We start from the raw sequence: 22,351 nt of genomic DNA, 5'->3' as shown, positions 1-22,351 counted from the left end.
CCGAGCGTCCGCTGGCCTCTCAAACCAGTGCCGCCGTCGGTAGGGCAGGACTGGGCCTGCCCGTGTTCCTGGGGTGGGGCTCGGGGCATCCCAGACGGGGCGCACAGTCCGCCCACAGGAGCTGTCGTGGTCCTAGTTACCATTACTGCCGTCACCACCCATATCCTTGAGGAAGAGAGTCTGAGGTCTTGGGGTGGAAGTTCCTTTTCCGTCCGTGCTCCTTGGGGGCGGTGCCTCGGCTGGTTGGAGGGGTTCCGAGGTGAGCCCGGGGCCTCAGGGAAGGGGCAGACCCCCGGGGGCTCTCCTGACAGCCGCGGGGCCTGTGTTTGTCCCTGCAGGGCAAGTCCACCAGCACCTGGACCAGCACGAGGTGAGGTACCTGCAGTTCGCCTTCCGCTGGATGAACAACCTGCTGATGCGCGAGGTGCCCCTGCGCTGCACCATCCGCCTGTGGGACACCTACCAGGTGAGCACCCCTCGCGCCCCTCCCTCCCGCGGTGCCCGCGGCGCCTCACCTCCCGCCGCCTGCTGCTCTGCGTCCGTTTGCTGTGCTCAATTTCGCCTTCGAAGCATCCTCTCCACTGAAACGCCGTCTTTTTAGAGTCCACTTCTGGCGTTCTTGTCATTTGACTAGACGTAAGACAGGGAAAAGAACTTGATGTAGTTTTACCTGTAGCTGGATTTCATCCCGCTGTGCAGTTTGCACTTTGGCCGGGGCCCCGGGGCAGGTGTAACTCCAGCGAGACTCTGAGCTGCATGTGCCGGACACACTCACGCTCAGGACTCACACCTTGGCTGTGTTTTGAGTCACTCGTGATAAAGATTTTAAAAAGTCCCCGACAGATTCAGTGCGCTGTGAAGTTTTCTCCTCTCCACAGCGTTTTCTGGAACAAACCACCTTTGTTCCCTTGAGTGTCACGTTGCTTATTCTAACTCCTCTCCCGTTTCTTGGAGATGTTTGCCGAGGCTGAGGCCGTGCCGGGGGTTCCACGCTGGCCTTTCCTCATCCCTCGCGGTGAGCAGGCACCTTGTGTGTACTTGGAGTGGCGTCTCCTCAGAGGCTGGCTTTCATTCTTAACTCGGGGAGGCAAGGTTTTCCTGCACTGGGCGCCAGCCCTCTGTGGGCCTTGGACGGGGCAGCTGCCTTTGGAGGCTGGGAGAGGGAGCCCCAGGCCACGGGCTTCTTCGCGGGGCAGCAGGAGCCCCAGACGCAGAGTTGGGCTCCCGTGCATGGACGTCCACGAAGATGGCGGTGGGGTCCCGAGGCCCCGAGCAGGCTGGAAGGGCCTCACCCCCCGGCCTTCTCATCAATGGAGCCCTTGGTCTATATGGCGCGATCGTCCCGTGGGATGGGGACCTTGAGCTGCTGCCCTGTTGGCCCCCGTGCCCGCCAGCCTTGAGTTCTGAGCACACTTCTCCCAGGTCAGTGAGAACAGTAGCCCAGAGCTTTGTTCCTTACGCCGGCCCGTGTGCCCGGCGCGGGGTCTGTGGCTGTTTTTGTGGCTCTGAAGCCCTGTGTTGTGACTTTGCTTTTCCTTTGCGCAGCTGTGCGTTCTGATGGTGTTGGCTACAGAAATTACGACCGGTCAGTAGCCGCGTCCGAATCCCCCACTTTGGTTTTGCTTTCGTAGGTACTTGACAGCTACAGAATTTCTAGCCACTCACATTTCCTGGGATGTAAAGCCGTTTTGGGGGGGCTGTTTGGTTAAAGTGGCCATTGGCCTGGTGCAATCGATCAGGTCTCAGTTACGTTGCAGGAAGCAAAACTTCGTATCCCGTAAATTTTGAACGCTCTGCACTGGTGATGGGTTACACTGAGGTCCTGACCCCCCTCATTAAACACAGAGTCCCCTGTAATACTGTCCCCATTATGAATAAATTAGGTATTAAGTCAGTCGCATTTTGAGGAGCAGAAAATGGGTCTGCGCGTCTGTGGTCCTGCACCACTTCACTGAAACTCCTAATAGATATTAAAACTCTAAGCACAATTGTGGCATCTTTATTGAGTTAATTTTCTTGAAATTAAATTTTGTTGTAAATTGACTCATTTGTACCATGGACTGATCGTTGAACTGACAGTACCCTCGTCGTAAACCTTTTCATATCTTAAAAATTGGGGGTATTTCTATTTTACAGGCCCAAGTGACCATGAAATTGTATTGCATCTTTTGGCAATGAAAGTACATAGTAATCGTAGGATGGCAATCGGGTGATTACTCTCCCTTAAACCAGGGTGTTTATTAGCTGGGCCATTACAGGTTTCAGGAACTCTTTAATCCCTTACAAGCAAGGTAGCTTAAAATCCTCTTGGGGCACGTGTCAACAAAAGGCTACCCATAATGTGCCCCAGGCCGTGGACTAGCCGATGGCACAAAAACGCATGAGGGGCATTAGTTACAAGGAGGAAGAAAGGCAATTAAAAAGCGCAGATCATCCAGAAGCAGCCGAAGAGCAAGGAGGTGAGCCCTGCCCCCTGGGGGCGTGATGTGCCCCATGCGAGAAGTGCGCGGGGTGCGGGCGCCGTGCAGGCTGCTGTGGTCCAGCTCCCAGAGGGAGCCGGTGCAAAGGGTGCGTCCCACCCGCCATAGCTGGAGCCGACACCTCAAATGAGAGAGAAAACTCTGGGCCCCTGTGCTGTGCTGTGGGTCCACGGCCGCAGGGCTGAGGCCGTCGGGGCAGCCGGGATGCGCTCCGTCCTGCCCGTGTCCTCCCGGCCCTCGCTTCCCCTCTCGTGGGCTCCCCTCCACGCCCCCGCTCCGTGCGGAGGAGGCATGGGCTCCCTCCCTAGCGAGCGAGGGCCCCGCGGGGCTGACGGGAGGGCACGCGGGTGTTTCCAGGCTACACCTGCCGCCTCCTGCTGCTACCTGGACAGTGAAGTCGAGCCCGGCCCTCTGGGTCCGGTCCCGAGGGCCTGGGGGGCCAGTCCCAGGCTGCGGAGGGCTGGGGCAGCAGGCCGGAAAGCAGCTCGGCTGCGCGTTTCGGGGGCTTGGGCTCCAGGGCACCCTGCCTGCTGGCGGGCACCGAGCGGCGCTTCAGCTCTCGCCCCTCTGTGCTCAGAGCTGCTCTGCGCCTCGAGGCCTGCGTTCCAGCTTCAGCGGGCCTCCCTCGGGGTCTTTGGTTTCACGCACCTTCTCTGGAATTGCTTTCCTGTGGAAAAACAGCCACAGATGCGGCTTCTATTTTATCGTAACGTGGGTGGGCCCCGGACGGTGGCCGTGGCTCGTGGCTCGTGGGCCTCTGCGTCCCTGCGAAGCCCAGGGCTGCACCTCGGGCGTCTCCCGGCAGCGGCTGGAGTCCTGGGGAGTGCGTGCGTCCCTGCCAGCGCCCTGGGCGCAGAGGTGGGTCCTAGGGCTGCGCTCTCTCCCCGCGTCCCTGGCTGCACTTTATGTCTGGAGGCCTGGTGGGCACAGGCGACTGACTACAGGGACCGCAACCCCCGACTCCCGGGCCAGCTCCTCCCCCGGCAGTTCCTGGGACAAAAGCCTCCCTTCTGTCTGAGCTGCTTGACCTCCTCCCAGACCATGGGAGTAGGTGTGCCTGTGCGCTGTTGAGGAGGGTCCCTGGTCCCCCAGTTGCTCGCTCTCTGGGATATGCGCTGGGGCTGCTGTCCCACCACGCGGGCAAGGACCGCGTGAGCTTCTCCCAGTGTCGGCGGTGCGGCAAACCCCCCTCCCCCACTGTGAGTGGGACTGTCCTCCCCCCCCCCCCCCCCACCAGGGGACCTGCCCGGGAGGAGACAGCCAGAGGGGTCGGCACCTGCTGATCTCCTGAAAGATGGGAGATCGAAGTGCGTTTCCTGGTTTGTATTTCTTTTCTCCTAAATGGCATTAGAATGTCGGCCAGCTCAAGGTTGCTTTAGCTGTTCGGGGTCTTTTGTGGCTCCATACAGATTTTAGGTTTGTTTTTCTGTATCTGTGAAAAATGCCGTTGGAGTTTTGGTAGGGAATGCCTTGCGTCGCTTTGGGTAAAATGGACATTTTCACAGTACTGATTCTTTCAGTCCACAAATGAGGAGTGTCTTTCCATTTATTTATGTCTTCTCCAATTTCATTCATCAGTGTTTTTTTTAGTTTTCAGTGAACAGATTTTTCACTTTCTTGGTTAAATTTATTCCGAAGCATTTTGTTTTTGATGCAGTTGTGAATGGGGTGGTTTTCTTAATTTCTCTCTCCAACAGTTCATTGTTCGTGTGTAGAAATGCAACCGAGTTCTGTATGTTGATGTTTTTTTTATCCTGCGACTTTACGGAACTTGTCTAAAGGCAATGAAATTATCTCACAGAGGTATCTGCACCCTCATGTTCATGGCAGCCGAGATATGGAACGACCCAAGTGTCCATCGATGGATGAAAAGATAAAGAAATTGTGTGTGTATACACATATGTATGTCTATATATACGTGCGCACACACACATACACACACACACAATGGAACGTTACTCGGCCTTTAAAAGGAAGGCCCTCGTGGGCGTGGCCGACGTGGCTTAGGGAAGGTCAGGGGAAGAGGCCGGGCAGCCGGAGGAGGGCATCTCCGGGCAGGAGAGGACGCACCAGAGTGCGAGCCAGGGAGAGAGGCCCCAGGGCAGCAGAAGGCTCTAGGATGACGGGACCACCCAGAGGGGAGCCTCTAGGCACATGTGGGTTTTCCACACTCGAAAAATATGACCAGTGTGACCGAGGAACTGCATTTCTAGTTTGCATTTTGGTTCACTGAGATTTATGTTGAACAGGCCCACCCCGGGTAGCTGCATGCAGCACTGCTCTGTCAGGGACGGGTGGGGTCAGCGGGTCAGGGCCGTGGGCGTCGGGCAGCAGCGCGCAGGTCAGGACCCGTGGGCGTCGGGGAGCAGCGGGCAGGTCAGGACCCGTGGGCGTCGGGGAGCAGCGGGCGGTCAGGACCCGTGGGCATCGGGCAGCAGCGGGTAGGTCAGGACCCGTGGGCGTTGGGGAGCAGCGGGCAGTCAGGACCCGTGGGCATCGGGCAGTAGCAGGCAGGTCAGGACCCATGGGCATCGGGCAGCAGCGGGCAGGTCAGGACCCGTGGGCATCGGGCAGCAGCGAGCAGGTCAGGACCCGTGGGCATCGGGCAGCAGCGAGCAGGTCAGGACCCGTGGGCATCGGGCAGCAGCGGGCAGGTCAGGACCCGTGGGCATCGGGCAGCAGCCAGTAGTTGCAGGACCCGTGGGCATCGGGCAGCAGCGGGCAGGTCAGGACCCGTGGGCATCGGGCAGCAGCGGGCAGGTCAGGACCCGTGGGCATCGGGCAGCAGCGGGCAGGTCAGGACCCGTGGGCATCGGGCAGCAGCCGTCAGGTCAGGACCCGTGGGCATCGGGCAGCAGCCGTCAGGTGCAGGTCCGGCAGGGCAGTGACTCGAGCCAGCCCTGGGGAGAATGTGAGGAAATGGACTTGGCTGGAGCCCCTTGTCCTCTGAGAGGTGCGCCTGTGCAGGGAGGGGGCTGCGGTGGGAAACCCCGGGCATTTCCAAGCTGACGGGCTTGTCAGTAGACCGAAGAGGTGGGTGCACCGGGCGGTGGACAGCTCTGCCCCTGTCCCTCCTTCCCCGGCGCCCCGAGGCTGATTCAGAAGGGTGTGCTCCGCTGGGACCTGTCTTGGAGTGAAAAAGAACGTCAGCAGCTTTCTGGAACGGAAATGTGAGAGCCAGGTTCTCAGAACGGTGCTATCTGTTCTCTACGTTCTAGTAACTTCCTCCCTTCCCATTCCGGCTCTCACTGAGGTCTTCCCATCACTGGCTGATACCCATCACTGGCCCCGGGCCAGGGGAGGGGGCATCACAGCCTCGTGTCCGCGCAGAGGTGATGATGTGTGTGACTTCAGGAATGGCAGTGGCCCCCGCCCCATCCCGAGGACTGCGGCTTGGGTAGGTGAGGGCGTACGGAGGCTGACGTTTCCCACAACCTAGTGATTGTGTTAGAAGAAAAGGAAAAACTTCCTTTTGCCAGGTGAGTGTTGCAAGGTGGCTTCACTGGCTTAAAGCGTTTATTAAATTCCTTCTTAGTGGCGTCTAAAGGCCGCTGGAGTTCTAATTAAGAATGTATACGTACTGCTTGTGTCCCCGAGTGCGTCTGTAGGGGCCGGCTGTTGACACAGGAGAGGAAACGTGGACACACACACTTGGGGGCCTGGCTGGCGAGCTGCTCCCTTTCTCACCGCCCCTCCCTCCTGGTGCAGGGCCGTCTCACTCGAGCCTCAGAGCAGCCTGGGGTGGTGCTCCCGGCCCTTGGCCCTGGCTCTTGGCACACACGCCGTCAGAGGGAAGTGGCAGGAGGGCATTTTCTACCAATAAACCTCCGAATCGCTCTTCTGTGGCCAAATGGAACGTAAGGATTTGTTTGGATGTTCCACGTAAGCCCCGTGGATACTGTGACCTCTGGGACTCTGGCAGAACGGACTCCCCATCCTAGCCCAGCGCTGTCCTCATAGCCTTGGGCAGGTCCAGCGTCCTGAAGCTCAGCTCCTAGGGTTGCTGTTGGGACTAAGGAGGAGTTTCTAATGCAAGGATCGGCAGACAGGTCCTGTAAAGGGCGAGGCAGGCAGCATTTGGGGCCCGGGGGCCACGTGGGCTGCACAGCTGCGCTGCTGTTCGGGCTCAGGGGCAGACGCGGCCACGCCAGCCAGACTTGTGGGGAACTGGGTGCTTCCCGCGCGGAGCTTAGAAAGCACCATGCGCGCAGTGGGTGCTGGGTAAGAGCCCTTTTCTTCCCACACCGCTGTCCCCGGTATTTTGTAAACTGTAGAGTTGTACAAATTCTGGGTTCTATTGCCGGGCTGTCACTGTTATCAACCAGTTTTTATAGAAATTGGAACTGGGGTCTCGGAGCTCAAGTGACTTGGCCTCTGCGTCATTCCAGCGGCGTGTGGCCCAAGCAGGGTCCCACCACCTGGGCCCTGGCCGAGCACTCTGCCATGTGCGGGGACAGTGGGGCTGCGGTCTGAGGAGCTGGCACCCTACAGCTCCCTGTGTGTGAGGGCAGGGGACCGAGCTGCAGCCTTCCGCTCTCATGCGGTGGGAGGGCTGTGTGTTGAGCTCCTCCAGGGTCCTGGGGGCCTAGCTGGGCCCTTTCTGAGATGCGGCCCCGTGTCTCACAGCTCCCGGCCGCACCAGTCAGGGGCAGGGGGCAGGGCAGGGCCTCCGGGCCCGTTGAAGGCCAGCTGCCCGCTGCCCCCTCACGTGCCAGGGCCCCCGCTGCCTGCCGCAGAGACCTGCGCGCCCCGAGGCCCTGAGCTGGCTCTGGTCCTGAGATGCCCCGTCTGCTGCGGCACGCGTGGCCGTTTGCGCCATTTTAGGTGAAGTCTCCCCATTGGTACAGCCTCCCTATCCTTGGAGGCGGCGAGCACGCTGTCGCCAGAGGGGAGGCCAACCCTGCACTTCAACAGACTTCCCGGCCTCCCGGGAAGGAGCCCGGCGGTGTGGGACCCCTGTGGCCGGCCGGGCCCCGGAGTCACAGTCAGTGCTCGTTTGTTGGGTGCCTGCTGTGGGCCTGGCCCTGTCCTCGGCGCTGGGGACCCAGCCACGGAAGAGGTGGGTCCTGATCTCACAGAGCCCGCCTCCCGGTCAGGGAGCCCAAGCAAACCCTGGGGAGAAGGTGGGCCTGGCTGTGTGTGTGGGGGGCACAGGGCTGTGTAGCCAGGGGCAGCGGGGGGGAGGGAGGTGGTCCGCAGGAGGTGGCCCTGCAGGGGCGCTGCTGTGTGACGGGAGTTTTGGGAGGGGCTCTCAGGGAAGAGCATTTCAGGCTAACGGCGTCCTGAGAGCCCGGCCGGGATGGGGTGGGGGCCGTGTGGAGAGGCCCGCAGGCTGCAGGCGAGAGGCGCGAGCAGAGCTGGATCCGCAATAATCAGGCACTGCGTGTGACTGTGCCCGATGCCCGGGCATCTCCAGGCTGGGACATCTGGTGAAGGGTACAGTACGGGTGTTTCCAGACTTTATGTACACCCTGAAGTTTGAAGGTGGAGTCAGAGGGACGGGCTGAAGAGTGGGAGACGCGGCTAGGTCGGGGGATGATTCTGGAAGGGCCTGCAGTGATGCCCACTGCCAGGTGTCCGTGTCCTGCCCTCCTGCGGGCACCGCCCCCTAGTGTGGGCTGCAGGTGGTGACTCACTTCCTACAAGGGGATCCAGCAAGCGTGTGGGGATGTCATCTCTGAGACTGTGACCCCGTCTCTCTGCTCCCACCCTGGCTTGCTCCGAGGGGAGCTGCTGCCACGTTGTCAGCTGCCCAGAGGGGAGGACCCGAGGCTGCCATCAGCCACGAGCCTGGGGACACGAGATGACCACGGCCCCAAGCTGGCCCTGGGCTGAGCCTGTGAGAGGCCCTGAGCCGGAAGACCCAGCCGAAGCAGGTCTGAGCCACGCCGACAGCAAGACGAGGGACGCCTGTCCTGCCCCGGTTCGTGGGGTTTGTCGAGCAGCAGGAGATAATTCATGCATTCGTGTCTCGGTGGCAGGAGATGGTTCAGGCGCGTCTACTGTGTTGGGCAAGATGGGGTGGGATAGACTGGAGAGGGCGTGGGAGGGAGGAGTCCTGTCGGGCTTCCTGTCCTGGAGACGCCTGTTGGCCCTCGAGGGGAGGGGCCCTGGCCAGCCGGCGGAGGCCTGGCACTTGCTCCGGAGACTTGCAGGCAGGTGGCAGGAGGTGGCAGCTGTCGGCGGAGAGGCGGGCTGTGGAGGCCTGCGGCAGATGAAGCCCTCAGCTGGGGCCTTGGAGTTTTCAAACCTGTCCTTGATGTCCACACAGAGTGAGCACAGTGTTGGGGCCCACTAATGCTTTCAGATGAAAAAAAATTTTTTTTGCAAAGGTTGGGAGGCGGGGGTGTGTGCCTTCCCAGAAATAACTTTGAATTTGGAGTTCAGCCTGTCAGTCCATGGAATTGTATTTCAGTTCTCATCGGAAATGCAAGTTAGTTCTACTAGTAACACTTTTCTAAGCCCAAAGGGGGCGTATCTTCTGATGTCCTACGGGCATCTGTCTTTCCTTCTATCCGCTCTTCTTTCCCTCCCTCTCTCCACCCAGCTGCCTGCCCACCAAGTACAATGTGAACCCGGGTGCACAAAAAACAGGGCGGGGTGGGGCTCCGGGACTCCACTGAGACATGCGAGGCAGCATCCCTGCCCCCTAGGGGTCCGCAGCCTGGGGCGGAGGTGGACACGTGATGTAGTTATAGCCCGGGCAGGAAGCGCTGTGATGGAAGTGATGAAGTAGGCGCCGGGGACTTGGGGGGCACCGCACTCTGCCCAGGGGTGCTGAGGAGGCTCCCCGAGGGGACCTTGAGGGTCGGAGGGTGCACGGGGAGTTCTTGCGGAGGCCGGGGCACAGAGCCGGCTCGGAGCGAAGCAGGGGTAGCGTGCACGGGAGGGAGAGCGTGTTCCAAGGCTGGAAGAGGCAGGCGCGCACGGCTTGCACTGCAGGGTCTGTGCTGGGTGTGGTTGTTCCCGGGGTGTTTGGGGGCCGGGACAGGACAGGGGCCGTGAGGGGCGGCAGGCCTACGGTCTCATCCGCGGAGGTGGGCCAGCTCTGTTCCCAGATGGTGACTTGGTTTCCTGTCCGTAAAGGAGAACAGAGCCTGCTCCCGTGGCCACGCCTCTAGCTCCACCTGTGATGCTTACCTGGAGCTGTGGCCACACCGCCAGTCCCACCTGCAGCACGACCTGCTACTGTGGCTGCACCTCTAATCCCACCCGCGAAGAGTCCCCATTGCTGCTGTGAGGGCCGCCTCGGGGCTCTGGTGAAGGCGCCGGGCACTCAGCTCTCTGTCATGGTTCTCGCCAGCCCCGCATCCTCCCGCTGGGCAGTGGCGGATGGAGCCCTGGGGCCCAGGGGAGGAGCTGGCGGGGCGGCCGGGCATCCTGCCGAGGTGTTCGTGTGGGCGCGGCGGAGGGGCCAGGCGTGCAGGAGGGCCCGGAGCTGCAGGCTCTGCCCCGTTGCTTGTCCAGCCTCGGCTTTGGGTCATTGCCACCTTAGCGACTGGTGCTGCGTTCAGACGATGTGCAGGCTTTCCCGAGGCTCCATCCTCTGTTCCGTGGTCCTGCATTTGCAGGGGTCGTTGGGACCTGCTCTTCGGCTCCTCCAGAAGGTGGCCCTGGGCCTTCACACTCTGCGGTGCCCTCAGGAGTGCGGGTTGCGGTGCCTGGTGGTGGAGAGCGCGCTCAGTGCAGAGCCCATGGGGTGCTGAGCAGCGTGCCAGCCGCGCGGCCCTCCTGAACCTTCAGGGCTCTGCAGCGCGATTCTCAGTGACTCAGGCGGCGGTGAGCCTGACGGATTGGGTTAATCTAATTAGACCGAGAAGCAGGTCGCCTTACAACATACTTTTTCATAAGCCCATTAAGGTTTGAGGTCGTGAGCATTTCACGTGGGCCCCCCTCCAGGAAGCAGGCGTAGATCACTGTCAGCCGGCGAAGGCTATAGAAAGGAGCATATTCAGTGAGACTGTGCTCCCTGCTGAGTTTGCGGGGAGGAGCTGGAAGAGGGCTGTACCCCCTGCTCCAGAGTGGCATTAAACCAGTGGCCTGGGGATTTAGGGGTAGTATTGAAGAAGTACGGAGAACGTCCTTAGTGACGCTAAGACTTTCTTTCTTCGTATCTCCATCAGGATGGGTTTATCAGAACTTATTCAGGGCTTGGGGACTGTGGAGATGTCTTCCCTCTGCAGGCCTGGCTCAGGCTGAGTGAGACCTGTGTCACTCAGTCCTTGCTAGGGGTCTGCGCGTCTTGTCACTTCCCTGTAGGTGCACCACCGACCTCCGGTCCTGGCAGGCTGTGGACTCTGGGACAGGCCCCCAGTCCCTTAGCGACCGGTTAGGTGCACCCAGGGGATGACCAGGAACAGCCGGTGAGGGACCGAACCACAGAGAACAGCTGAGGAGGGCGAGACCCCTGGGGACACACGTGCAGCCCACGTCTAAGGGCCGGGCCTGGCGTTGGCATCCGACCTGGTCTTCGGGCTCTGGGTGTGGAACTGGGGTGCATGGGCAGAAATGACAGGGGTTCGCATCCAGAACTTGTTCCTGCTGGCTCTGCGTCTCCCTGACACGGTGGCCCCGTCTCCCGGGTTCCAGCTCCCGCGGAGTCGCGGTGCCAGCCGACGCTGCCGCGGGCAATCCCCGCGTCCCCCCCGCCTCCCAAAGCGGGGCTGCTGGAGCCCTGGCTGGGTGTCCAGGGTCTCGTGTGCACGCGTTTCAGGTGAGGAGGCTGGAGGCCTCGCGCAGGGTTACACTGAGGGTAATAGCTCTGTCGCATTTGTGTTCAGCTTTAAAATGACGCGTTTATGAATGTTTTATCTGCACTGTGACCTGAAGTAGCTTGTCTGACATCCTTTGGCCTCTAGACAGAAGGCTCAAGGGGGCTGTTGGAGGAGACCCAGAGGAGACAGGATGTGTCCCTATGCGGTGGCCCTGGGCGCACGGAGAGGGCAAGGAGGCGTCCAGCCTCCAGCCCAGCCCCACCGGCTGCAGAGCCTGGGCGTCCTGACAGGGCTGGGAAGGGAGTGACGATCCCTGAGGTGTGTCTCTGTGGCCACTGAGCTGGTCACCTGCACTGGGCGTGGCCGTCCAGTCCCTCAGCACCTTGGGCGGCGGGAGCGCAGAGGCGGGGCAGCCCCAGGCAGGGAGGGGAGGCCAGGCCAGCATGTTCACAGGGCGCCGGGATGTGCCCTCAGGAGGCCGCTCTGGGAGCTGGCAGCTGTGTGGGACGTGGAGCTGGTGGCGTTTAGAGGGTCTCCGCGTGTGCACGCCCTGGGCGGCTGGCTCTGGGAGACGCAGGGGAGAGCGCCCTCCCGCCTGCAGCCCTCAGGCTGGGCACGGGGCTGGGGTCCCTCAGCCGTGCTCAGGCTTCTTTTTGCCGCAGAATCTACTGACGCCCTTTGTTCACCTGCCCTCGGGAGGCCCTCTGTTCAAAAGCCTGGGCTTTGCCCCCGTCTGGTGACCGAAGGGGCTGTGCAGGCATCGTGCACTTGCCTCTTCCCCAGACCACTCGGGCTGGGCTTCCCCGTAGGTGTGGGTTGAGGGCAAAAGGAAGGACTCGTTCACCTGTGCCTTAAATGAAAGGCTAGATTGCTGTCAGCCCAAGGGGCGAGAGCAGGAATGAGAGACCAGCAGAGGAGGGGCCCAGCTGAGGCCGCCGCCCGGGGAGGAGCCGGCTCCCTGCGTGTGGGCGAGACAGGAAGCCCAGGGGAGGGCCTGCGACTCACATGGCGTGCGTGGACCTTCCGTGTGACACTTCCGGGGGTCCGCCAGGCCCAGGCAGCGCTGCCCTGGGAAGGACAGAGTTCATCATTGTTGGGCGAGGAGGGGTGGCATCGGCTCTTTGCTGGCCCGCTTTCGCAGCCCAGATGTGGCCCGGCCCCTCTGTGCTCTCTGGGTGGGCCTGCTGGGAGGCGGGGCCCGATGTGTTCCCCAGCATGTGCACTTGCTCCGCCTCGACCCCTGCCCCTGGTTACACAGGCCTCCTTACCAGGCGGAGGGCAGAGGGCAAAGGGCAGGGTAGACGTGGGATCTCAGGTGCTTGTGATGGCGGCTGGCAGGCCTGAGTGGGGGTGGGACAGGCAGAGTCACAGTGGGCACTGGGACACCTACCCCCGCCGGGCCTTGCTCGTGTGCCGACCCCGTGCCCTTGCAGGACCCCCAGGTGCACGGGGACACTGAATGAGAGTCGCCGTCCTTGCCTGGCTCCTCCCCCTGTGAATGCCCTGCGTGGGGCGGGGAGGGGTCGTCTGGTTCGCTGACCCTGGCGCCCCGGCAGGGCACCCGCTGCTCTTTACTCAGGAGCAGCGTTGGGGGTGAGGACGCCTCGTGGGTGTGCCGGGGGACACGTGCTGAGAGCTCCTGGCAGACGTCCTGGCCGTCCACGCAGGGGCGCTTCTCCTGACCGCTGTGCCCTGGGTTTACAGACTCTTCTTTACGGGTCTAGCATTGCCCGGTAATTGCCCTGATTTTTACGTCCTCTGGAAGAAACTCAAAAAGTAAGTTAGCCTGCGAGTTGCTTTCTGGAGCTTGGCCTGGTGCATCCCGAGTGTGGGGAGTATTCTCGAGGTTTCCAGGCCAGTTTTCCGTGACCTTTTGTTAACGACCACGAGGAGACGGCCGTGGTGCCCTGGGGTGGCCACTCAGTGCGGCTGGTGGGCTTTGGCTTCTTCCTGGGCCCTGGGAGACCAGGCTTTGTGACATGAGCACGGTGTCCTGGGCCAGCCATTGGCTTCCTCTCGCTGTGTGAGCGTCGAGCTTTCCAAATGCCAACCTAGCTCCTCCGCAGACCTCTTTGTACTTAACCGTGAGTGCAGAGAAGCCTGCCGAGCAAGGTACAAGCCTGCCCTGGGGTTACTGAACATCAAGGCCCCCTTGGCTGGCGCCAGTTGCACTGCTGTAGATAAACCTTAGACCACGATTAAATTCCCAGTGGGCCTCCTTCACTGCTCATTTTCTAAAATTTTATATTCTTTTATTTCACCCTGAGAGTATGTTGCAGAAACTTTTTAGAGAAAAGAAAACCCGCCCCCTGACGTAGCTAGCCACTGTGGAAGCATGCTAACGTTTCTTCTGCATCCTTTCTTGGCAGTTTTTAGACGCAGTAATCACGTATTGTATACAGTTTTGCTTTCTGCGTTTGTTATACTGCCCCATCATGCCGCTTTTTGTTTTTCTTTTCCCCCGTATTAGTTCCTAGTCCTACAGCCATCGCTTTAAAGGGTTGCATGATATCCTGATAATATCCTGCCCTGTGGATATGTTATCGTCTGCCTAAAGGTGGTGGGTCAGTCTCGCAGTGTAATTATGACTGTGATGTGACCTCTTTGTGTTTAGAGCTTTTTCTGTGTTAATAGTCCCTTAGGACAGATTCGCAGGAGCGGCCTTACGGGGTGAATGGGTGTGACGGTGTCCAAGGCGCTCGATGCGAATCGCTGTGCAGGGGCCTCGCGTGGATGTCGTGACCAGCGATACGTGAGAGTGACGATTTCTTCACCCTTGTCATCATCAGGCTTTTTAACTAATGTTATTTTTCTTAACTTGACTAAGCAACAGATGGTAATCCCTCGATTCTGGTTTTATTTCTGTGGTTACTGTTAAACTTCTAAAGTTTCGGATATGTTGATCTTTAGTAGCTGCCGTGCTGTGTTTTAAGATAACCTTTTTCTTGGTCTGTGGTTTCTCGGCGGGACATTTTTAAGCTGTAGGGAATCAGTTGAGTGTACCCATCGCTGCCACCGGCGTTTGTCTGGGCCGGGACCCGCAGGACAGGCTGTCGGGAGGGTCAGAGCAGAGGGCATGTGAGCCCACCGCGGACGTGCAGCCGTTCCCCAAGGGGCGGCTGTTTACTCCATTTTTTGGAAGAGAAAACCGAGGTTCAGAGAGGCCGTGATTCGTTCTCTGCGGATCTCTCTCGCTGTCTGTGGCCACTCCGGCTGCCCTCCCTGTGTGCCCAGCTCCTGTTGCCTTGTTTATACCCCGCAGATCTGCTCCCAGGTGCGGCCTCACGGACTCTTTGCTGGTATGGCCGAGACCTCGCGGGGCAGAGGCACTGGCCCCACTCGTTGCGATTCCGGCTGCGCTGCTTCCCCCCTTCACAGGCCCTCAGAATCCAGGCGTTCCTGTCCCCCTCGTCCGTGGGATAACGACAAAGGCGCCTTGCCTCCTATTGAAGTCCAGTATCGGGGCAGGCAACAGGCGCCTCCCGATTGCTGACGCCGCACCGTGATGCCCGCGCTGCGGTGCCGTGGGGAGACGGGCAGGGGTGCTGGCTTCCTGGTCCTTTAAGTCACGCTTCTGCCTGTCATGACCATGTGGACAGGGCGGCAGGCGGTGTGTGTGGCACAGGCCTGGTGAGTGTGCGCGGGGCTGGGAGCCCTCGGGGCCGGCACCACCTCTCTTTGGGGACCAGGCTTCTCGGCCGAGCATGTCCTCAGAGCCTCCCTTCTCTGGACACTGGCCGCCTGTCCCCTTGTCCCCATGCCCCCGGTGGCTGTCCCTGCGCCCCTGTCCTTTCTGCTCCCAGGGCCGCATGTCAGAATTGCAGATTTCCTAAAAGGTTTTTTTTTTTACCCCTTGCTGCCCAGCACGTCAGAATCAGAGGCCTCCTCTTCCGTCGTGAAGTAGTTCGAGTGACACGCAGGTGCTGTTTCTACCTGAGCCCTGGCAGCACCCCACATGGTGTCCGGTCCACAGGTGCCTGCCCTGCGGAGCCAGCATGCGTTTCTGGCTTTTATACTTTACAGTAACAGGAGGCATCTTATTATTATTTTGAAGAGGACCGTCTACGACTCGCCAAAGTGTGGGTCCTGCATCGAGTGTGCCTCTTCTGTGTCCTGTGACCGCTCAGCTGCCGGGAAGTGTCTGCTCCTGGCGCAGAGGCCTGGGGTGGGGGCACCGTGAGCCGCCCGGCCTCCAGGGACACCCTCATCCCTAGGTGGGACTCTGGGGCTTGGGGCGCTGGAAGCAGACGCTCATCTGGGCGGGACTGGGGCAGTTCGTGCCCGATGGTTGGACGCGTCCTCTGCGCTCACCTGCTCCGTTGTGATTTCAGACCCGGTCGCCAGCAGCCAGTCCCCGGGTCCCGAGCAAGTGCCGGAGGGCTCTCACGGCTGGGCTGCCGCTGCTAAGGGCTCCTGCCTCTGTTTTCGGGAAAAGCTGCTGATGCTTCTGCAGGCGAATAACCGCCAAATTACATGGCAAGGAGGCGCTGTCAGAAAGGGGTGAACGATTTCGCTATAAACCCGCTCGGCAGCCTGTGCTTTCTGGACGCTTTTCCGTTGTGGAGTGTGAATGGCGCCTCCGCCTTCCACTGGCCCAGCGCCTCTCAGACCTCACAAAGGCGGGCTGTCGTCGACATATCACTGTCGGGGGTCCTGTCTGCCCACTCGAAATATACCTGTAGCCCCCCCCAAATGGCATTCACGGACATTTAAGGTAGCTGTCGGGATCCCTGGAAGGTGAGCTTCTGGAAGGCATGAGCCTGGTCTTCATCCCTGACCCCCTTGGCCACAGTCCTCTGTCCCCTCCGGAGGACCTCAGGGATGACGTGCTCTAGGACTCAGGAGGGCCCAACGTGTTCCCACAACTGCTCCCCCCGCCCCGCCCCGGCTCTTTTCTTTGCCTGGCGGTGGCCCCGCTTTCCGTGGTCCCGAGTCCCCGGGGCTGTGTCCTGTCTGCCCTGGCTGAGCGCCCTCTGCCCTCACAGAGGCTCTGCACTGAGACACCAGGATGGCTCAGCCCCTGGGGACAGTCCATCCACAGCGTTGACCTGTCTCTCCTAGAATTTTATACAAATGGAACCCTCACGGGATGTGCTGTTTGTCTGGCCTCTTTCACGCCTTATAATTATCTTGGAATTTAGTCACGATATTGCATTATAAGTAAGTTTGTGCCTTTTAATTGCTGAGTCCTCCTTTGTTGTAAAGGAGTGTTTCCTTAAAATCGCTACTCCCTCCGCATCTTGAGGTTACGAGGTGTGACAGGGTATGTCCTCAACCCTCTTTTCTTGGCCGTCAGACAGAACTTACGATGTTCTCTGTGACAGCGATTCTCAGATCCTGGTCCCTGGGGCGCAGCATGGCATCGCCTCGCTAGAAACGCACGTTCTCAGGCCCCACCTGACCCGCTGCATCAGAATCTCCGGGGTGGCCCAGCCACCTGTGTCCCGACAAGGCTGAGGAGACTGGCGCCTGCGCAGGCTGGAGGCTGCTGCTCTGGGACTGCGGGGAGGTCAGGACTAGGTCCTGGTGGTTGCGAGGTTCAATCAGAGACGGCTGGTGGCTCCTGGAACAAAAGCGCCTCATGTCCCGACTGGGTTGCGGGTGTCCTTCCCGCTCCTTTCTGCTCCGTTCCCACATGGGGGCACCGTGGATTCCTGACACAGTGTCTGGTGGCTTCTGTTGCTATCAAGATACAAAATGTAGAAGTAGGTGGATGTTATGATATTAACGCAGAGAAGAGCAGGAAAGTTCCACTGTCCCTCACCGTCCTTGTGGGCGAGGAGAGGCACCTAGAGGCGTCCCGAGTCCTGAACGGGGCCCTTCATCTGCCCTCGGGCCTCTCCAGCCCAGTGGCCCGTGCAGCGCACGGCATGGCCAGTCACCCCAGCCACGCACCTGGCCTCGTCTGAGACCCGTCGCTCTCAGCCTTGGGTGCACGTTGGAATCGCTGGGGCAGTTTTAATTCCAGTGCCTCATCAGACCAGCGTCTTTGGAGGGGGGCGTCCAAGCAACAACGGCTCCTGACCCCCCACCTCGATGAGTTCAAAGTTCAGCCGAGGTCGACCCTGTCCTGGACTCTCCCCTTCCCTTCCTCCCCACCTGTTGCTCCTGCATCTGAGATAACACGTGACTTCTCCTCCCATTTGCACCACCAGGCAGCACCCTCTGTTGCCAGGATGGTCACAGAGCCTCCTGCAAGCCGGTGCTTGTGTTCACTCTGCTGTCTGTCACCTGCCCTCTGGCCCGGGCGCAGGACCAGACCACTGCGTGTGGTGGCCCTGGGGGCCGTGCGGTGGCAATGGGTTAGCCGGTCCCCTTCCTCTGCTTGGAGTGGCTGCTCTGGGCCACCAAACCCCCTCACCTGGACAGCTCAGCTCAAGCAGCCCTCAGGCTCCCTCTAGATTAGGTGCTATGCTGGTTACCTGCTTCTGGGAAGCAAATTGCCCCAAGCTTCATGGATCAAGAAAGCAGTTGTTTGTTTTGCTCGTGGACAAACAGGCCGTTTACGCTGGGTTCAGCAGAGATGGCCCTGCTGGGTGGCCTGACAGCGCCCTCGGAAGAGGCTGCCCGCCTGGCTGGCAGGTTGGTGCTGTCCCAGCAGGAAGCTCCGCGGGGCCTGGGGGCTGCTTGGGTTCCCTCTGGGCATGGCAGCCAGGTTCTGAGAACCAGGTGGCCTCCGAGGCCGGGGAGTGGCCAGCACTGCACGGCCCCTTCCACGAAGGCCCACCCAGATCAGGGGAGGGAAGAGTCTCCACATCCCAGTGGAGCCGGGGCGGGTTCTGGGGGAGCTAGTGGGAGGGGGGAGTTTCCCAGGGTGGGGGCAGCAGTCGCCCCTGTCCGTGCCAGCTCCGCGAGGGCAGGTGTGTGAGGTCGCGGGCAAGTCCTGGGGCCTGCATGTGGTGGCACGCGGGAACATGAGGTGGCCCCTTGGAACTGCACACGCGCTGCACACCCAGGGGCGCCGTCCGCCTGGTGGTGTCGAGCGTTTGTTGCTCTGCAGCGGTTCTCTGGCAGGTGACGGTGACACGTGCTGCTCCAGCAGGATCATTGCCCCTCCTGTCCTGTCAGTGGGAGTAAAGAGTCGGGTTCGCACAACGGCCCCCGTAGGCCGAGCACAGCCCTGCGTCCGTCCACAGGCCAGCACTTTCCATTGGCACACAGAGAGAAAGTGGCCGAGCTCCTTGGAAAACAAGATCCCACTGGCTCCGCGTGTAAAGCAGATGCACCCAGAGCCCCACGTCTCTGCCACCTGCCTCCACCCCCATCCCTCAGCACCCTCCAAGGCCTGCGGCCTGAGACCTGAGGCCCAGGCCAACCCCACCCACCCCTGTATCGGAAGCTGCCTCCCCTTTGGGCCTGGTCGTCTTTCCGAGGTGGAGTCAAGCAAACCTGTGTTTATTCCTTTTGATTTATGAACTTGCCCCGGTGCCTGGGACCGGTCTGATCCAGGCCCATACACCTGTTTGGCCGAGGAGCGCCAGAAGCGTGTCCAGCACCTGCCCCGAGGAGCCAGGGATACCTCTGAATCCCTGGGCCCTAGACCATCAGGCGTCGAGCAACCTGCATTGTGAGCGGAGCTTCCACAGGGCGTGTCTGCTCCACGATGGCCAGCAAAGCAAGCAGCTGCTCACAAAGAAACAGCTAAACATGCAGGAAGCCCAAATTATTAAAAAAGTATTGGGGGCTTCCCTGGTGGCGCAGTGGTTAAGAATCCGCGGGCCAACACAGGGGACACGGGTTCGAGCCCTGGTCCGGGAAGATCCCACATGCCGCGGAGCAACTAAGCCCATGCGCCACAACTACTGAGCCTGCGCTCTAGAGCCCACGAGCCACAACTACTGAAGCCCGCGAGCCACAACTACTGAAGCCTGCGCGCCTAGAGCCCATGCTCCGCAACAAGAGAAGCCACCGCAGTGAGAAGCCCGTGCACCGCAACAAAGAGTAGCCCCCACTCGCTGCAACTAGAGAAAGCCTGTGCACAGCAGCGAAGACCCAAGGGGGTCAAAAATAAATAAGTAAAATTAAAAAATTTTTAAAAAAAGTATTACAAGTTTTAACTTCTTGAATATTAAAAAATGGGAATATATATGCAGATGCAACTTAATCAGCCCGTTCGAGCCTTTCAGCGTTCAGCAGATGCGTGCTTCCTTCTAGGGGGTGGACACATGGCGCCTCCCCCGTCCTTCTGCATGAACCCACAGCCATGCCCTGTTCCAACGGCTGGAAGTTTCTACTCGTTGGCTTTTGTCTTTGCCTTTCACAGGCTGCTTCCTGAAGGCCTAGTGTTTGGCTGTGTTAGTCGGTAGAAGCCCGTGGTATCAGAGTGCTGATGGCTTGCCTTCTCTGGACCTGGGTTCAGATCGTGACTCCTGTGCTGTGTAGCTGAGTGGCCTTGGGTGCATCTGGCCCGGCCTGAACCTCCGGGCCCTCGGGATGGGGTGGGCGGTGGCGCCCTGCTCTCCGTGAGCCTTGGGTTTCTTCTGTGGGAGGCGGTGCGGGCCGGAGCCCGACTTGTAACCACGCCTCGCTTGGTGTCTGGCCCTGGCTGATGAGTGACCGTCTCGGATCCTCAGCTCCCCAACTGTAAAAGAGCGCTCTTCATGGTGTCGGCCTCCCAAGGCTGGTGAGGCTCACCTCCCCTCTCTCTATTTCTCACGCTGTCCCCGGCACCCTGCCTGTCTGGTTTCTGAATCCCTCCACGTGGTGCACGTTGAACTGGCCCTGGGCGGGGCTGGCACGGGGAATGTGCAGCATCCCTCCCTCCTGCCTCCGGCCTGACAGAGGCCCCAGGCTGCTCCTGGAAAGCTTAGGGAGATGCAGCCCAGCCCAGCCCCTTCCCCGGAGCCCCGTGGGAGTGAAGCGAAACCTCGTCCTCACAGGCAGAGAGACAGGAGCCTGCAGGGAGGGACAGGGCCGGGATGCTGCCCAGCTTATGTCACAGCCTCCTTGGGGACCCCTGGAAATGTTTGGGGAGTACAGTCTCAAGGAAGAGCTGGATTCCCTTCTAGCCAAGCCTGAGGGGGTGGAGGACAAGATTGGGTGTGACGCGTGTGGTGTATTGGTTTCCCAGGGCTCAGTGACCAAGCAGCACACACTGGGGGCCTTACGACCACAGACGTGTGTTCTCTCACAGTCTGAGGCCAGAAGTCTGAAGGCAAGGTGTGGGCAGGGCTGGTTCCTTCTGGAGGCCCTCCTAGCTTCTGGGGTCCCCAGCAGTCCCCGGCATTCCGTGGCTTGCAGACGCATCACCCCAGTCTTTGCCTGTGTCATCACGGGGCTTTCTCCCCTGTGTGTGTGTGTCCGCAGTTCCCTTTTCTGATGCGGACACCTATGACGTCATCTTCACTACATCTGCAAAGACCCTGTTTCCCAATTAGGTCATGTGCACAGGTCCCCCTGGGGTTAGGACTTGAAGATCTCTTTTCTGGGGGACACAGTGAAACCCGTAACCGATGGGCTGTCCTGGCACCAAGCGTGGCGGTCGTGCTGGGTGAGCAGCAGTGGCCGGCCCGTCCCTCCCTCCCGGTGGGCGTGCAGAGTGGACCAGCGCTCAGCGGCCCTGGGCAGCCGTGCGGGACCGTCTGGCTGCTCCCTGCCGGGCAGCTTCATCCACGGACTCCACGTGTGCTTAGTAAACACGGGACCAGGGACACGGAATCGCTGTCCAGTGTCTGTACAGATTGAGCTGTTCCGCGCAATGTGGTGCATGTCAGGAAGGATTAAATGCTTCAACGGGATGATCTCGCCTGATGGCATTTTAAGTACAGAAATAGTAGTACATTTCCAGGGGGGGAAGAAGTCCTTTTCTTATTGCTGTGAACGCACTGTTATCAGTACACCTCTGTGGCTTTGGGGGCCAACCGGGCCTGGTCGTGCTCAGCAGTGGGGCAGAGCTGGGCCCCCTGTACTGTCACTGTCACCGTAAAGCCGACGCCTGGGCCACCTGGGTTTTCATAACTGAGAGCCGCTGCGAGGGGCTTTGTCTCCGTTATCTTCGGGATCTCCAGCGTGATAAGGTGTCAAGAATGAGCTGCTTTTAATTAAATTTCACAGAGAAAAAATAGTAAGTCTAGAAGTGTCTTTCTTTTCTGCAACTGACAGTGTCTTTTGAAAAATGCACTCTACACGTTAATCTCCGTCATTACGAAGAGGCCGTTCTAAAGGAGATATCAGTGTTTTAAAAAGAAGCAGAGTCTCAATTATAAATTAAGGGTATTTTTGAATCTGTCTCTGGCTCTTCACTTACGTCAGCCCCGGCCTCAAAGTTACGCGGCACAGATGTGGTTTTTGCTCAGGTGGTGGCCTTTCTCCCCAGGAGGTGAGCAGAGACCTCGCAGGGCCTTCTCTTGTCCCCTGGCCAGGTGCGCCTGGACGTGCTCCAGAGCAGGGGTTTGAGGAATAAACTGTGTCCACGATTTCATTTCCCTGCCGTGCTTCTCCGTGGAGACCTAGCAAGGTTCTTCCGCTCAAAGGGCTAAATAGATTGGATGGATCCCTGGAGAAGAGCTAAGGGAGCATATCCTCGGATTTCCCCTCTAATTTTAGGGGCCGAGAGGTTAAAGATCTTGAAGTCTCTACCATTCCCCACCCTCCAGCTGCACGTGAGCAAAGGGAGGGAGGAAGAGCCCGAGGCTGCTCTGCCTGGAGCCTTGTCCCCCGGATGCCACCCAGGCTTTCTGTTGCCCAATCTCATCCCTGTTTCCTGGTGCCAGGAAGCAGCCAGGTTTCAGTGTTGCGTTTGGTCCGGAGGCTCAGGGACCCCTGGCCACTTCTGCATCCCTCTTGGAGTCTGCGGCCAGCCCCCTTGGCTGTGGTGCGTGAGGCAGGGGAGGGGGATGGTGGTAGGTAGAAGGATTGTGGAGAAATGCTGAGCCGCATTTTGGACCTGCTGACTTGGAGGACCTTGGACACATCTGTGGACCACGGTCAGTGGGTGACTGGACCTAGGGACCCAGGAAAGGAAAGACTTGTCTGCGGACACCCTGCGCTGTGAGGTGTGGGACACACAGGGAGTGTGCTTTCAGCAAGCCTGTGTCGTGACATGCCGACACGTTGTGGGATCTGAGCCACCAGTAATTAAATAAGCCAGGGCTGCACGTAGAGCACACAGTCACTTCTCAAAAAGTCGGCGGTGTGGTTGAAAAGAGAAAAATGACC

The 22,351-nt window shown here is 59.8% G+C and overlaps 1 protein-coding gene across 5 annotated transcripts in view; it reads left to right on the top strand.

The window, feature by feature from the left end:
• TBC1D22A (TBC1 domain family member 22A) overlaps positions 1-22,351 on the top strand; it is a 385,336-nt gene that overhangs the window by 228,326 nt on the left and 134,659 nt on the right. For all 5 annotated transcript variants that reach the window (XM_060306130.1, XM_060306125.1, XM_060306128.2 and 2 more), the window contains exon 11: positions 339-466. In XM_060306130.1, coding sequence (XP_060162113.1) covers positions 339-466 — 128 coding nt within the window. The remainder of the gene's footprint in view (positions 1-338; positions 467-22,351) is intronic.

This window comes from Globicephala melas, chromosome 10 (assembly GCF_963455315.2).
Source record: "Globicephala melas chromosome 10, mGloMel1.2, whole genome shotgun sequence".
NCBI classification, from domain to species: Eukaryota; Metazoa; Chordata; class Mammalia; order Artiodactyla; family Delphinidae; genus Globicephala; species Globicephala melas.
The sequence above is the reverse complement of the archived record's forward strand: the minus strand, read 5'-3'. Positions and strand labels throughout refer to the sequence as shown.